At 43.2% G+C, this 17,799-nt stretch overlaps 1 protein-coding gene across 1 annotated transcript; it reads left to right on the forward strand.

The window, feature by feature from the left end:
* The first annotated feature begins 2,822 nt into the window (after positions 1 to 2,822).
* Positions 2,823 to 17,277, forward strand: LOC128625747 (zinc finger protein 345-like). Its single transcript, XM_037150682.2, has 3 exons — positions 2,823 to 3,069; positions 8,175 to 8,301; positions 12,935 to 17,277. The coding sequence occupies exons 1-3, from the start codon at positions 3,037 to 3,039 to the stop codon at positions 15,166 to 15,168; spliced, it is 2,394 nt and encodes a 797-aa protein (XP_037006577.2). The 5' UTR covers positions 2,823 to 3,036; the 3' UTR covers positions 15,169 to 17,277.
* The last annotated feature ends 522 nt before the right edge of the window (positions 17,278 to 17,799 follow it).

Below are 17,799 nucleotides of genomic sequence, written 5' to 3' on the forward strand. Positions count from 1 at the left end.
AGGGAGGACAGAAGTCTGACTTCTGTCGTTCCTCAGCAATACACTTTGTAAGATCAATGTTGCAGAGGCAGGAGCACAAAGGTGTAAAAGTGCAGATCTGCAGTCTGGGATTGTTGCTCTTGTGACTCAGTCAGTATTTCTGTTGACCTGGGTTGTAATGTCCTTCATTGCTTATCAGTATTGGCTTCTGCTGAGGCAAGACTGACTCCCTGCAGGCAGGAGGAGATTGATAGTGGGTTGAAAATAATGTTGTGAAGCATATTTTGTTTTTTAAATATTTTATTTACTGATATGAGGGAGAGAGAAAGGGAGAGGAAAGAGAGAGAAACATCAATTTGAGTTTTGTGGTTCCACTTATTTATATATTCATCAGTTGACTCTTGTACATGTCCTGAGTGGGATCAAACCTACAACCCTGATGTATCAGGAGGATACTCAAACCTTGAGCTCTCTGGCTCCGCCATATTTTCTTAAAAGAGAGAAACATAGAGATTTAGTTAAATGCAGAACCATTTTCACAGCTTTATTACAGTGTAATTCATATTGAATTAAACTGCTCATACATACAGTATACCATTTGATAAATTTTTTAAAGATTTTATTTATTTACTTTTAGAGAGAAGGGAAGAGAGGGAGAAAGAGAGAGAGAGAAACATTGAAATGAGACAGATCGATCAGTTGTCTCTTGCATGTAACTTGACTGAAGACCGAATCTACAACCCAGGCATGTGCTTTGACTGTGAATCAAACCCACAATGTTTCACTTTGCAGGGGATGCCCAACCTACTGAGCCACACCAGTCAGGGCGCATTTGATAAGTTTTGATGGAGAATTGAACCTATGAAACCATGATCATAGTCATAATAATAACTATATCTGTTACTGTATGTTTACCTATTTTTATGATTTCTTTTGCTGCCCTTCCCTTCTTGCAGATAACCGTTGACTTATATTCTCTTGAAATTGATACCTTGCATTTCATTAAATTTGATGTTTGCAATTATGAAATGTATGTGTTAATACTTTTTAAAGATTTCTCAATGTTGCTATATGAGTAGATCACCTTTTTTTAAGTAATGTTACCTTTGTATATACAAATATTAGTTTGTCACTTCCTTTTTTATGCACATGTGTTATTTCTAGCTATGTTCTTTTTCTTTTCTCAATAAATTAGAATGCAGTGTCTGACTCACAGGGCAGGTTAATATTTAAGTTTTAAAATGACTCACATATTGTCATTTAATCTGTTTTGTTTTGCATTTTTATCAAGAGTGTATGAGGGTTTCAAATTCACACTGTTTATTTAATATCTAATGTTAGCAGGGCCAGTGATTAACCCTGCTAATAATTGCTAAAGGTGTATAAGATAAGCAGTAATTAACCCTGCTAACAATTGCTGAAGGTGTATAAAGATAATTGCTAAAGGTGTATGAAGGTTTCAAATTCACACTGTTTATCTAATATCTAATGTTAGAAGGGCCAGTAATTAACCCTGCTAATAATTGCTAAAGGTGTATAATTTTTGTATTATTAATAAGTCTCTTTATATTTTCTTTTTTGAAATTTAGAAGAAATGCTATTACAAAAGGAAGGAAAGAAATGTCTATATTTTTGAAGGAAGTTAAAAGAAAGTAGTTCTTCTTAATAAGTTGGTTACTTCTGAGTTAAAAAGAGACAAGCTGTGGTTGGTGTGAATTGAGTGCCAGCCTGAGAAACAAAACATTGCCAGTCTGATTCCCAGTCAAGGCACATGCCTGCATTGCAGGCCAGGTCCCCCAGTGAGAGGAGCGCAAGAGGCAACCACGCATTGCTGTTTTTCTCCCTCCTCCATCTCTAAAAATAAATAAATTAAATATTTTGAAAATTAAAAAAATAAAATTACAATAATAATAAAAAGAAATCCTTACCATCCTTTTGTCCACATTGTTATTGTTATCTTGTTAATTGTTGACTGTAACTATCCAGTTCGTAAACTCACAAAAATTCTTAAGGATTGGAAGTTTCTTATCTTAATATAAGATCTAATAAATCATGCAACATGCCATCTAGCAACTTGAAAGGTGCTAAGAATTGCACAAAATAGAGTGATTTTATAGGCAGTAACAGGAGCAGGAAGGGGGATTAGGAGGTTAAAAGAGTGGAATATTTTAGGCAAAGTCACCTTTTCTTAAGGGAAGGTACGGGTCTTATTTGGCAGGATATTTTTGAGCCAGGACACCTTTTCTTTAGGGGGAGAAGACCTGGAAAAATTTTTTTATCATTGAAATTGCCTCTTTCTGTGGGGGATGGAGAGGGTTCTTGAGACACATTCATTACCTTACTGCTTGGCCAGAAAATTTCAAACTGGATGATTAAGATCATGTTTCTGGGAAGGACTGAAACTGCAATTAGCAGGTATTATGCAGTTAATCAGCATCACCAATGCTATTTCGGGCCTGTGGTTTTCTGTTTAAAGATAGCCTGTTGCTCTGAAGCACAGGTAACACATGGACTTACAACTGGCATTGAAGTCGCGGGGAGGTGGGGGGCGAGGTAGTCTTGTGGGCCTGGGCCTTGAACCTATCTTCAGGTAGATAGTGTCAGAATTGAGTTTTTGGTGCAATTAACAAGTAAAGACCTTCCCTCCTGGTAGCAGCCGCGCTTTCCAGGATCTTTCCAGTGCAAACATCCTAATTGCTAAGGTTAGCCAACATCCCGCCCCTTGGCCCTTACATCGCTGAGAACTACATTACCCAGAAGAACGTGCTGTGAGTTGAGCCAATGATAGGTCAGAATAAAAGCATTTCCGTGAGATTCAACCACCTGGCGCCGGGCTTCCGGAACAGTCTTAGTGGCGGTTGTTACTGCAGCTTTGGAGTCCCTGGGCTGTTTTTGAATTGTTAAAGCGGAGAAGTGGGAAGGAGTGGTAGTCGCCGCACGGATACGGATGTGAGGCTCCCTAACAAGCCCGGGGTGTCCCGCTCTGTCGGGACGACAGCGGTGCCTGGCGCCCCCTCCTCTCCCGCTGCTTCCGTCCCGCTTCGCGCACAGAGTCCGATGGCGGCGGCCGCACGGAGGCGCCGGGCTAAGGTGAGTGCGCGTCCCTTGCGCCCTCCGGCCTCATCCCGCGGAGCCCTGCAACCTGGGTGCGGGCTCCCCTCACGTCCTGCAGCCCGGGCCCCGTGGACCACATTTAGGTGGCGGAATGCAAGCCCTCCTGCCGGTGCTACTATTCGGTCAGAAAGAGCAGGATGCGGGATGAGGAGTTTTTTTCTTTGTTCTGCCCCATGAGGGCGCTGCGCACAGAAATACAAGTGAAGGAGGGAGGTGGTCACGGTAACGGTGTGGCAGGTGAGGAAAGCTTTGATGGGACAAGTGGACTAGTGGACGTGATGGTTCTGGAGGCAGAGAAGTAACCGAGGTGAGGTGACACTGAGGGCAAAGCTGCTGCTTGTTCGGTAGGGCAGGATCCACCCCATGTGTGTGCTGGGCTGTGATGGGGTCTGGTGTCTCAGTCTTGCTGGTGGCTAATGTGGTCATTTTTGAGTGTCACTTGGCCTGCCATGGAGACATATCCATGGAGACCATAGAGAGTTTCTCCCGTAACGTAAATGGTGCCGTGAATCGGATCAAAACTGGGGTTTTAAGGAAGGGAAACTGAAAAAGCCAGTGTAAGCAAAAGAGACGGTCAAACCCGTGTAGAAATGTTGGTGAGTTTGCAACAAACTAATGGCAATGTAACATACCCCAATGCGAGCAACAAATGTCGGAAGCCTTCAGGAGTTTAAGATGGAACTTTATTGGCCAAAGTTTCAAAGTTTTACCTGCGCAGGGGCGAACTCTCGGGGTGTCTGGAGACACGGTGCCAAAATGGCTGCAGATGAGAGTCGCGCCTGGCGCTTACAGCCTAGGGTTTTTATTGGGGTGAGCAAGCAAGCAAGCAAATACAGAAGCAGACGTAGCTGTTAGCAGTTGGCTATCTTGAGAGAACACACATGGCTATGTTCTCTGCTTGCAACAATGGATACTTTTCTGCAAAGACAAGGTCATGCACAAGGCGGTTTATCTTGTTTAGCACTCTTTGTACTTTCTGTACTTTCTATCTTCCTTGCTGAGACAGTCTGGAGCCTGCCTCGGGTTCCTCTTGGCTACTTTTATCTAATTCCGGCCCTAACAGCAATCTGGGAAGCAAAAATCTCCATGGATTAAGAAATGCCCTGAAGAGTAGCAGTTTAGTACCTTATTTAATACATTAGACTCAAAGGAGGAGATCTGAGGGTTGAAATCCACTGGTATTAGGTTAAGGAGGAAGGAGAAAGCAAAGCTGGAGGGAAACCCCTAGGATTGGAAGAAAGGTAAAATGACAGACACTTCTTTTACATCCTTGGATACAGGATAGTTAACAGTCAGCAATTAAAAAGGTAACGAGTGGGTTGCCAACCAAAGGGCCAGTTCCATTCCCAGTCAGGGTACATGCCTGGGTTGTGGGCCAGGTCCCCAATACGGGGGGTGTGAGAGGCAACCACACATTGATATTTCCCACCCTCTCTTTCTCTCTAAAAATGAATAAATAAAATCTTTTTTTTTTAACATTTTATTTATTTATCTCTAGAGGGGAAAGGAAATGAAGGGAAGGGAAGAAGAGGAGAGAAACATCAATGTATGGTTGCCTCTTGTGCGTCCCTTGCAGGGAACTGGCCTGCAACCCAGGCATGTGCCCTGACTGGGAATCGAACCATGGTTGTTTGGTTCACAGGCCCGCGCTCAATCCACTGAGCTACAGCAGCCAGGGCTAAATAAAATCTTTTTAAAAAAAGATAACAAGAACAATGAGGGGAATTGTGGTCTGCGTTTGTGCCCAAGCAGTTTGGGGAAAAGGAAGTTACCTTGACATTCCAGAGGTCTGCTATGAATGCAAAAGACAATAGTTAAGGTAAAGGTCAGTTGACCTTTGTTAGGGAAAAATCCTGGCCTAGAACATGGCTACCCTCCATGAACTGCTTAGTTAATAAATTTTAATTTCACACCATCCTTTGTGGTTACTTTAGGTCTCTGAGTTTGTAAGGCTACCTCACAGGCCTCCCCCCCCCAAAGCTTGTCAGGTTAATCTGTGGCCCCTTTTCTTCCACTCCTGTGCTTACGCTGCCTGTCACCACCAGACCCACTAAGTAGAGACAGAGATTGAGTCTTTTTGATGTTTTATTCAGATGGCTGACTAACTGAAAAGAGAGAGGGTTATGTACACTAAAAGACCATCTTACATTTTCGCTCAAGCCAGCCTTTTGATTAGGAAGGGGAAAAATGTAAGTAAGGGATTTGGAATTCAGAGAGGAAAAGTATAGGTAAGGAATTTAGAATTCAGAAAAGAGGTTATCAGATAAAAGCTGCAGCCCCGCCCGCCATTTCCCTAGCCTCCTCTTGTTGTTGACCGGTGATTCTTTATCTATATCCTGGGCAGTGGGATGACTCTCTGTGGAACACAATGGCTCAGATAAACTCTCCATTGTGCAGTCCTGGTGTTACAAAACTGTAAGCTAGCAGACTGTGGCCTGTCCATGTAGCGCCTTGGTGAAGGACGCACCAATTAATGCTGGAAGGAGTAGATTTTTATTTACAACATTTCAACCTTGGGGGAGCTCAGAGACCCTTAGCTTGGAGCCCTCCTTTCACAAAAGACCCAGCACTTCCCATGCTCCCCACCAGGGTACCAGCCAAAAGCCCTCGAAGTTTCCCATGTTCTTATTTTAAGCCCTATGCACAGTTTTTCATTGTCTTTGCATTAAGGTCGCCATTCTTAGGCAGCAGCTCTTTGCTTCAGGATGTGGAATATGTGTCTGTTAGCCTCCATGTAATAATCCAGGAAAGCGTGTGCTGTGTTTTTCTGGATCATGGCAGAACTCAGGAAAGGCAAATCTTAATAGTCAAGGGGAAAATCCAAGTGTTGCTTGTGGTCTGTTGGAGTCAGGGCGGATCATACCTTCAGTTCCTGAAGTTCCCCCATTGGAAGGTTGTGTGGAGAGAGGACATGGTGTCTGCTGAGGGTGAAACCAGAGGTCAGCTGAGTCCGGGTAGTGCTGCCTTTCACTGTGCAGCCAAAAAAGGAGAGACAGGGATTGGATTATAATTGTGCTTTTTTTTTTTAAACATTATTGAAATTTTTTTGCCATTTAAAAAAATTTTAATTGTCGTTCACGTACAGTTTTCTGCCTTTTACTCCCTATAACTGTGCTTTTATTAATATCAGAGTGAGACAGGATAGTGAAAAGCTACCCAGGAAAATTCCTGGGAGAGTGGAATGGGGAAAGAGAAGAAAATTGAACAAGGTGAAGCTGAGCAACTCGCAGCCAGCTGGTGAAATGTAAGACCTTATCGCTCCTTCACAGGGACAATTGAGTGTAAATAAATGGTTCATACCCTCCGTCCATAACCGGAGAATACCTAACCTCCCTGGCTATAAACCACAGGCCCCAGGGGAAGAGAGGAAGAGGAGTTCTGATGCAAACAGAGGGATAACAGCAGAAAAGGCACCCAGTTTGGGAAATAGCTGCTGACTACCCTTTCCGTTCCTGCTTCCTTACTCCTGGAGATTCCCCCTCCCAAATTCTTACGGTTCCCCTGTGTAAGCTCACCTCTGAAAGGAAGGTGAGTATTAGGTTTTTCACCAGCCACCTTTATCAGACCGCTGTCCTCTGTCATTAATAAAAAGCACAGTTATAATTCAATCCCTGTCTGCTTTTTAGCTGAGCGGTGACAGGCAGCCGGAGCCTTGGGCTCGATTGCCCTCTGGTTTCAAGAGGCAGGCAGTCTGACAAGGTGGCCAGTAAAAGCCTTAACATCACTTTCCCTTGAGCTTTCAGAAGCAAGTTTGCAAAGGGAATTTGGGAGGGGGAAGTACTTGGGGGGAACTTGGAAATGCTCTTTCCCTTGGGAGTAAGGGGAGGGAGAGCCGATCAGGGAGTCATGCAGCTTCTTCCCAAGCTGGCTCCCTTTGTTCCCCCGTTTTCTCTCCACTTACGTTCCCTTTCCTCTGTTCCCCAGACACCTGTGTTTTATGGTTGGTGCCAGTGTATCTCACAACTATAATGAGAAGTGTCAAAAAAAAAAGTTCTGGTGCACTTTGTGGAATCTTAATAAAAGTATTTATTACTCACTCCTGAAACATGATGTCAGCCTCCTCATTCCTGGTCAGTTGCTTTAGGATTGCCCTGGGTTGGATGTGCCTTTGTTCTTGTTTAGTGGACCAGTAACTGTAACGATGTCTCAGCCAGAACATAAGGTTAAATATAAACTTGATTAATTGGTTACATAGTCTGTTAGTAGTTCTTTAAGACTCTAATGCTGAGAAAATTGAGCTGGCCCTAAAAAGGATTTTATCTCTATTTCCCAGACCAGGAAGATTTATTCTCTGTTTAGGGAGGAACCATGTATTCTCTGGTTAGGGAGGAGAAGTAGAAACCATTTGCTCTCAAGCCTCCTTGGTTAGGGGACAAAAGGTCTTGGCGATTTGCCACCTGGCTGCAAGGTGATCAAATTGTTTGGCTTTGTTTAACTTTCTTGTCTGAGATTCCCCATTCCACTCGCCCAGGAATTGTCCTAGCTTTTCACTATCTTGTCACAAGGGTCCAGCAAGTACAGAACAGAGTGGAAAGGGGTCACGTTCTCCTGCAATTCATATGGGTTTCTGGGAGGCAAATACTGAGGCCAAAGCCAGATGTATAGAGGAGGCCTTCACAGCAGTGTCTCCACAAATGTGTACCTGTGGGAGCTCAGGTGGGGACTGGAGGTGTCAGAGGGACAATCTACAGAATGATGTGCTTATTGGGAAAAGGTGTGAATTATGGTCCAAGGACCCCAGTGTTGGACACTGAAGGGTGAAGCGTGAACCCACACCTGGGGCTGTGTCTTGTCACAATCTAGAGACCCCCAAAGGGAATTAACAACAGGGTGGATGGGACCCTGCAAGCCAGGACCAGAACTGGATTACATCTCTGTGCCTTCCTGCCTGATGAGGCTGAGGGCCGAACATAGTGAATAAAAAGGGACCTGAGGGTAGGACAGGCATCAGTGGAATTCCTCTGAGGTGTGCAGCTTTGGAGGAGGGTGGGTGTGGGATAGATGTGTGGGGAGGTGGGTTGGGGGCTCTCACACACAAAATGTTAGGGTTTTTTTTTTTTTCCCTCTCTGCATGATAACAGGCCAGCGTGACCTTTGAGGATGTTGCTGTGCACTTCTCCTGGGAGGAATGGAGGCTGCTTGATGAGGCTCAGAGACTCCTGTACCTCCGTGTGATGCTGGAGAACTTTTCACTTATTTCCTCTCTGGGTAAGACCCACAGCCTCACCAGTGACTTGGACTAGACTCTACTCCATCCACCCCAAGACCTTTCTCAGTGCTCAGGTGTGGGCCACAGGCACTGCTTGCTGCCCCAGTTTTCCGGGCAATTGCTGTATTGCTAGGGCTGGTGTGTTTGCACTGCCCTCATCCCTCCCTGCAGTCCCAGTCCTGAACCCTTTTAGGGAAAGACTCAAGGTCAGTACTATTGCATTGAGCTTGGTGGATTCATAGTGCTTGCCCTCTCAGTGTCTGGGTTAATGTGTCCAGATGCACAACACTTATGTATCCCTGGGTTTGACTTTTTTTAATTGTCATTTCTTGCTGTCTACCTGGACCAGGAGTTGCATGTGTTGTCATGGCCATTACTTAATCGAAGTATGGCTTCTTTTTAACACTGTCCATTGCAGTGTGTTGTGTTTAAATATCCCTCCCCTCCCTTCCCTTCTCTTCCTTTCCCTTCCCTCCCTCCTCCCTTCCCTTCCCTTCCTTCCATTCCTTCCTCCCCTTCCTTCCTCCCCTTCCTTACTCCCTTTCTTCCTGATTTTATTTATTTTTAGAGAGAGAGTGAAGGAAAGAGGGAAACATCAATGTGTAGTGCCCCTTACTGGGGACCTGGCCTGCAACCCAGGCATGTGCCCTGACTGGGAATGGAACCAGCGACCCTTTGGTTTGCAGGCCTGTGCTCAATCCACTGAGCCACACCAGCCAGGTCTCTTTGCCCCCCCCCCCAAATATTTTATTTATTTACTTTTAGAGAGAAGAGAAGATAAGGAGGGAGAGAGAGAAGGAGAGAAACATCGATGTGTGAGAGATACATTGATCAGGTGCCTCTTACACACCCCCAACCTGGGACCTGGCTTGCAACCCAGGCACATGCCCTGACTGGGAATCTAACCAACAGCCTTTCAGTTCCCAGGCAGTGCTCAATCCATTGAGCCACACCAACCAGGGCGGAAATGTTTTTTTTTTTTCTTCAAAGTTTTGGAAGAGATTAAGGAGGATTGATATTAATCATTCTTTTCATATTGTGGGGGTGACTTTCCTTGCAAGTCCCCCAGCTGCCACAGATGAAAGTAATCATGACTGAGACATGATGGATTGAGCACCTCTCCTCCCCAAGAAGATCATGATATGATCTTCTTGGGGAGGAGAAGTGGCTATTTTCCCAGAGGAAAAAGGTGTTGAGCTTCCTCCTATAGGGGCTTTTATTGAGTTCTAATACACAGGAATACAGGGCGGCAAGGATCAAACAGTAGATAACATTTCGAAGAAATCTGAGGGCTTACTATGAGTCAGAGTCTGTCAGGAACAGAGTTTTAGGGTTTCCTGCTTGAACCCTTAACATATGAATGAAAGCACTCTTAGCAGAGCAGATTTCACAGGTTTATCAGCAAGTCTTTGTGATGCCAGATTTTCCCCAGGACACGCTCTAGCAAGGCAAGGAGCTGCACCTCTCCCCACAGGTATTCAGGCTTAAGGGGTTAGAGCCAGGAAGTGCTTCTCCCAGAGAACATGGGGACTCGGGCTATGTCAAAGCTGGGGGGCGAGAGTCCATTGCTCTTTGTTGCAGCCCCCTTAGTCCTTCCATGAAGGCCTCCCAAGTGATTGAGTCTGGCTGAGGTTGCCCCCCACTGTGAGGGGTCTTACCTATCACTGACTTCGACCAAGCTTTGGGGGCAGGGAGAGGAACTGAGGCAGCATTTGCTACCAGGGACAGGCTTTGTCTCCTGTGGCTCGAATTCCAGAGGTCGTCCCTCACCCTTAGCCACAAGGGGTCGAGATACAATTCCTAGAACCAGAGAGAGCGGTCTACAGCAACATTTCATAGAATTTACCAGTGAATGTATCTTTTCTTTGTTGGGAGATTTTTTTGATACTGATTTAATTTTTATACTAGTCAGATACTCTGTTTCTTCCTAATTCACTGTTGATCAGTGTATGTCTTCTGGGGTATCTGATTTCGTGGCCTGTCTGATTTCATGGTAGGCTTCTGGGATCCTCTGGCTCTGTGCTCTCAGTTGTAGTTTGTCTTCTTTTATTTCTGAGTTAATTTATTTGCATCTTCCTTCCAGTCTTAAGTTAACCTAGCTAAAGATTTGTCAATTGAATTAATATATTTGGACAAAACAGCCCTTAGACTTACTGGTGTTACTGTTTTTCTACTTTTTATTTTATTTATTTTTTCTTTGATCTTTGTTCTTTGTTCTGCTCTTCTTTTATTACTTCCTTAAGATTTAAGTTTAGGTTGCTTGGAATCTTTCTGTTTTCTTAACAGTGGCATTTATAGCTCTGAATGCTCTTAGAATAACTTCTGCACATTCTATATATTTTCATTTGTCTTACATTTAAATTTTTTTTTCTTTTATTGGTGAGTATGTTTAATGTCCACATATTTGTGAATTTTTCAACTCTCTTTCTGTTACTGATTACTGGTTTTATCCATTGTTTTAGCAAAAGGTAATTGATGGATTTTAGTCTTCCAAAATTTGTTAAGCCTTTTTTTAATTGATTTTTAAATTTTTTAAATTGTTGTTCAAGTACAGTTTTCTGCCTTTTACTCTCTGTTAAGCCTTTTTTATGTAACAGATTTATTTTAGAGACGTTTCTATTTATACTTGAGAAGATTGTGTATTGTGCTGTAATAGGATGAAATGTTCTCTATATGCTGGTTAGATCTGTTTGGACCAAAGTGTGAGTCAATTCAAATATATCTTTATTAAATTCTTGTCTGGCTATCCCCTCATCCTTGAAAGAGGGATGTTGTTGAAGTTTTTTACTAATACTCTGTTGCTATTTTCCTGTATTCAGGTATGGTAGTATTTGCTTAATACTTACTTCAGATCCTTTGATGTGTGTTTGTCTCAATGACCTGTTTTGTCTCTTGTGATAGTTTTTCACATTAACTCTATTCGGTATAGTTAACCCTGCTCTCTTCAATTTTCATTTGTGTGTAACATCTTTCAATCCCTTACTCTTCAGCTGATATGTGTTCTTACTGCTGAAGTTACTCTATGGTAGGCAGGATATAGTTAGGTCTTGTTTATTTGTTTGTTTAATATTTCTTTTAGCCAGTGTCTTTTGATTGGAGAATTTTATTAGGACCTACTATTTTTTTAAAATAAAGATTTTACTTATTTATTTTCAGAGAGAAGGGAAGGGAAGCAGAAAGAGAGGCAGAGAAACATCCATGTGTGGTTGCCTCTCACGTGTCCCCTACTGGGGACCTGGTCTGCAACCCAGGCATATACCCTGACTGGGAATCAAACCGGCAACCCTTTGGTTTGCAGGCCTGCATTCAATCCACTGAGCTACACCATAGTTCATCTAGTTTATTGTTATCTGCCTGCTTGTAGTTTCTTTTTTTCTTTCTTATTTTTCTTTGTAATTGGATGATATGGTGGTATGTTTTTATTTCTTTGTCTTTGATACCTTTTTGCTTTGTGGTTGCCAGAGGCTTATCTCAAACTTCTTACCGTTAAAATGTTCTACTTTAAGCTGATAACAATTTCAATTGTATATAAAACCAATACTCTTATTACCCCCACACACATACACATTTTATGTTTTGATGTCACAATTTGATAACCATTAACAAATTTTAGTATTTTGAATTTGACTTTATATTTACCTTTAGCAGAGTATTTTGTATTTACATGTTACTAATTTGTGTACTTTTATTTCAACTTGAACAACTCACTGGAGCATTTCTTATAGGGTAGGGCAAGTAGTTTTGAAGTCCCTCAGCTTTTCACTGGAAAAGTGCCTCTTCCTCATTTCTGAAAGAGAGCTTTGCTAGTAAAGTACCTTGACTTTTAGATTTGTAGGAGAAACAGTGATTGGTTGCCTCACGTACACCTTCACTGGGGGTCTGGCCCACAAACCGGGCACTGGAATCAAACCAGCACATTTCAGTTCATAGGCCAGTGCTCAATCCACTGAGCCACATAAGCCAAGCCATTGGTTGTTTCTTGTATGTGCCCTGACCTGAGATCAAGCTCACATCATTGGCTCATGTGGACGATGCTGTAATCATCTGAGCTACAAAGCCAGGGCTCCTGTTTCCGCTTTGACACTTTGCTGACTTGTCATTTCTCCTACTTATCACTTCCATTGTGGTTTCCAGCCCCAGGGACATTTCCATCTTGGTTGATCCCACATTTTACCCACTCTCTCCTCCCTCTTTGTGTAGTACCCTTGAACATTGAGGCATAGGTGTTATGCTCTGAGTTGTTCACAAATCTATATATTGACCTTGTATACCAGCTAATATCTTGCATTTGGATAGTAATGTACTTACTTACGTGCTTCTACCCAGCCTGATGTCAGCAGCAGAGAGGGATATGCAGGAAGCTGTTGGCAGAGGAAATGCATTGTAAGCCCCGCCTTTCCTCCATGTGTCATGCCCTGTCCGAGTATCCTTCCCCTGGAGGAGTTCCCATTATATTGTCACTTAAAAGCCCAGTAACATAAAACAGTGAGCCAGTTCTTCAACTGAATGTGCTTGTTTTGAAAAGGATTTTATTTATTCATGCCGACACGTAACATGAGAATATGTGTCGTGGGGTTCTCTCCTGTAATCATCGAGTACTTCTCCAGCATTTATTTATTTATTTTTGTTCAGGTTGCTGCTGTGGAGCAGAGGGTGTGGAGGCACCCACTGAACTGACCGTTTGTGTACGAGCATCACAGGCAAGGAATGCCAGAGCAGCTTCGTCTGCACAGAAGAGCCACCCCTGTGAGAGCTGTGGACCAGTCCTGAGAGACATTTTCAGCTTGTTTGAGCAACACGGAACACAGCAGAGCCCCCCACTGCTGAGGTGTGGGGCATGTTCAAAGCGGTTTCATTTCAGTGCAAAGTGTCACCAGTACCGGGAGCAGCATACGAGACAGAAACCCTTCAGAAGTAGTGTGGACAGGGCCTCATTTGTGAAGAGCTGCAGAATCCATGTGTCAGGGAAGCCCTTTACCTGCGGCGAGGTTGAGAAGGACATCCTGGCCAGCTCAGGACATCAGCAGCAACAGGACACTCATGAAGCTCAGGAGCCAAACACAGGCACCCAGCGGGAAGCAACATTACAAGACAGAAAAAGTCAGTACCCCTCAGAGGAAGGCAAGAAAGCCTTTAACCCCCAACACACACTTATTCAGGACCAGGCTGTTCATACTGGAAGACAGAGTTTTGTGTGCAGTGAATGTGGAAAAACATTCAGGTACAAATCCTCATTTGTCATGCACTGCAGAGGCCACACTAGGAAGAGTTTCCGTGTGTGTGGTGAAAGTGGAAAATCGTTTAGTGAAGCCTCGGCCCTCCATGAGCATCAAAAAATTGATACTGGAGCAAGTCAGTACAAGTGCAGCAAATGTGGAAAATCCTTAAGCCTCAAATCTGTCCTCATTCATCCCAAGGGACAGCAAAATGCAGAAAACAATTACATGTGTAGTGAATGTACTCAGTCATTTAGTCATAACTCAGTGTTTAATCAGTCTCAGAAAGTTCACACTGGAGAAGAACCTTATGAATGCAGTGAATGTGGAAAATCTTTTAACATTAGGTGGAAACTGGTTCGACACCAGAAATCTCACAGACAAGAAAGACCTTATGGGTGTAGCGAGTGTGGGAAATCTTTTAATGATAGGGGGAAACTTGTTCGACATCAGAGAATTCACACAGGAGAAAGGCCACATATGTGCAATATGTGTGGGAAATCTTTCTATCGTCGCTGCAACCTTAAGTATCATGAGCGAAGCCACCTAGGAGAAAAGCCTTACAAGTGTGAATGTGGGAAAGCTTTTACCACTGGCTCGGCCCTCTATTATCATCGGAGAGTTCACACAGGAGAGAGGCCTTATGAGTGCACTGAATGTGGGAAGTCTTTTACCTGGATAAATGCCCTTCAGTGTCATCAGAGAGTTCACACGGGAGAAAGACCTTATGTGTGCGGTGAATGCGGGAAATCTTTTACCAGGATTTATCACTTTCGTTGTCATCAAAGACTTCACACTGGAGAAAGGCCTTATGAGTGCAGTGAATGTGGGAAGTCTTTTGCCTGGATCAAAAGCCTGCATTATCATCAGAGAGTTCACAAAGGAAAAAAGCCTAATGAGTGCAGTGAATGTGGGAAATCTACCTGGAACAAAAGCTTTTGTTATCATCAGAAAGTTGATACAAGAGAAAGGCCTTACAAGTGCAGTGAGTGTGGGAAATCTTTTACCCAGAACAGTAGCCTTCGCTCCCATCAAAAAATTCACACAGGGAAACGGCCTTACAAATGCAGTGATTGTGGGAAGTCTTTTACCTTCCGCCAATACCTTTGTATTCATCAGAGAATACACACAGGAGAAAGGCCTTATGAGTGCAGTGAATGTGGGAAATCTTTTGCCTGTCGCAACTCTCTCACTTATCATCAGAGAGTTCATACAGGAGCAAAGCCTTACAAATGCAGCCAGTGTGGAAAATGTTTTGCCTGTAGTTCCTCTCTCCGTTGCCATGAGAGAGTTCACACAGGAGAAAGGCCTTATAAGTGCAGTGAATGCGAGAAATCTTTTACCAGTAGCTCTGCCCTCCGTTATCATCAGCGAGGCCACACAGGAGAAAAGCCTTATAAGTGCAGTGAATGTGGGAAGTCATTTAGGGATAGTTCCCAATTCATTGTACACTGGAGATATCACACTGGGGAAAGGCCTTATGAGTGCAGTAAATGTAAGAAATTTTTTGTCAGTAGGTCTAAACTTCATTATCATCAGAGAGTTCACACTGGAGAAAAGCCATATCAGTGCAGTGAATGTGGGAAATCTTTCACCTATCATTTCAGACTTCAAAATCATCTGAGAATTCACACTAGAGAAAAGCCTTAAGTGTGCAATTTTCTGTTCATGTAAACAACACAGAGGAAATTCTGTGAAGAGACATTCGTCTGAATTGAAACTTTTACGTATATTCGCAGAGTGTGGAAATTTTCTCTCATTTTCAGTTAGATGGGAAGTGTTTGTAAATATGTCACACTTTCTGACTTGCTCGAGGCTCCTTCTAGGTTGATCGTGTAGCTGCATTCTGTGGCTGTAGTTCTTTCACCTTTACCACAGGGCAGGTGCACAGAGTTTGCATCATTCAACACCTTAATGTGCTCAGGAAGCTGAACTCTGGTCTCACGAGTGTTGTAGCAAAATAGAAATGACTGGAGCCCTCAGGAAGTCATCTTTCTCTTTACTAATAATTTAGGTATGGACTGGGTCCTCTGTTGACCCAGAGAATGTCATGAGTTCGGCACTCAGGCTTGCATAGAAATGTCTACCTATTCCAGAGATGTGTTCATCTCAGATGATGTTTTGATGAGATCTTCCAGCTTATGAACTTGGTACATGCCTTCTTCACATTGTTTTGGCTTGCACAATAATTCAGGACTTATTTTTATTTTTTAGGATCTTATTTACTTGATTTTCAAGAAAGGGAAAGAGAGGGAGAGAGTATTAATGTGAGAGAGAAACATTGATCAGTTGCCTCTTGCACACACCTGAATGGAGGGACTGAACCGCAACTTAGGCATGTGCCCTGACTGGGAATAGAACCTACCACCCTTTGCATTATGGGACAACACCTAACCAACTGAGCTACACTGGTCATGACCAGGCCTTAATGTTGAAGTTTTATTTAAATTTTGGATATTCCTTTTACGGGGTAGTTTATAAACTGATTCAGGCTCTGAAACTATGAAGAGGTGAACAATTTTTTTAGGGTCTCAAATTTTCTCTGGTTGTAAGTTTTTTTTTTCCCTTACCCACAGCAGATACCAGAGATTCTACCAGCACTGTGGAGGGTATATCTTTTTCTCAGGTCTACAGAAAGTCATGTGCCCTGACGTCCACAACTCATTGGGCTATAGTAGGGTCAGCGGTTGAAAGAAAAGCTGGGTCCGTGGAAAACCAGAGTTAGTGCCGAAACGGTGGCCTATTAGGGATTGGAGGAGACTGCAGCCAGCTAGATGGAATGTGCCTCTTCTAAACATGCACCCAGAATTGTTTCTGTGATCCGGACTGCATGAGTGTCCACAGATCTGAGGAACGCCAGGCATCATTATCTTCTGTAGATATATTGCTTTTTCTCACAGTGATATCTTGCTGACATCACCATGAGAAAAAAAAACAAAAGATTTTGTGGATTCCCATAGCTACTCAATGAAGTCTGCCTCAAAGTTATTACTACGCAACAGGAAAGGAGAAGAGCTGGGTGGAGGGACCTGTACTCAAGGGTTATTATTCTCGATACAGCATTCTTGTGGACCGAGGTGCAGATATTCATTACTCACCATATTTGATGCCATCGAGGTAATACTGAGCCCTAGAGGGCCTGAGGAAAGAGATGGTGCAGTCAATGTAGAGTGGTCAAGCCTATTTTCCAAAACAATTGTAATACAAATTTTGTTGTAATCTTGAGTCATTTTTAAAATTTCACTACCAACTTACATGCACTCCCTGCATATATATAAAGTATACAATTTGAGCCCTGGCTGGTGTAGCTCAGTGGATTGAGCGCTGGCGTGCGAACCAGACAATCGCGTTTCGATTCCCAGTCAGGGCACATGCCTGGGCTGCAGGCCAGTTCCCAGCAGGGGACACATGAAAGGCAACCATACATTGATGTTTCTCTCCCTCTCTCCTTCCCTTCCCCTCTAAAGATAAATAAGTAAAATCTTATTTTAAAAAAATAAAGTATACAATTTGATAAGTTTTGATGCAGGTATGAACTCATGAAACCATCATCATAGTCCTGATAGTGACCACATCTGTCTTTCATTGCTCACCAGCTGCCACTGAGACTGGGCAGACATTGCTCGGACCCAAGAGCTTGTGGTGTCAATGTAGAGTTTTATAGTATATTTTCTGAAAAGAGTGGGAAGCTTAGGTGTTTATTTTGAATTGTTTTTAACAGGAAGGAATAAGTGACATGCAATAAAACATGAAAGTTTACATTTTTGTTAAGTATTTCCATGTATAACATACCTGTGAACAGGTCATACCCATGACAATGACCATCTGTCACTCGCATGTGCCTTTGTGTTTTCTCTGTAATCCCTTTGTGTGATCCCTTTGTGTAATCTTTGTGTGATTTCTCTGTAATCCCTCTGCGTAGCCTTTTCTAACATCACAGCAACCATCGATTTTTTTATAGGTTAGATTGAGTTTTCTAGACTTTCATGTGGTTGTGATTAAAAAGTGTTTATTCTTGGGACTTCCGCCAAGATGAAGGCATAGGTGGATACGCCGTGCTTTCTCACACAACCAAGTTTAGAGACAACTAAATATTAGCAACAGAAAACACAGCCAAGAACACAGAAAATGGAACTTTTCAGAAGTCTGTTAACAAATTCTTCAGCCTAACCGGTAAGGGGTGAAACCAGCAGCTGGTGGAGCGGGGTAGCACAGGAAAACTCGGCCAGATGGACTCAGGTGCGCGGAATCCAGGCGCAGGGTTGGACCTGGTGGGCAACT

Source organism: Artibeus jamaicensis, unplaced genomic scaffold, assembly GCF_021234435.1.
Source record: "Artibeus jamaicensis isolate MK-2021 breed Jamaican fruit bat unplaced genomic scaffold, CSHL_Jam_final contig_723, whole genome shotgun sequence".
In the NCBI taxonomy this organism is placed as follows: Eukaryota; Metazoa; Chordata; class Mammalia; order Chiroptera; family Phyllostomidae; genus Artibeus; species Artibeus jamaicensis.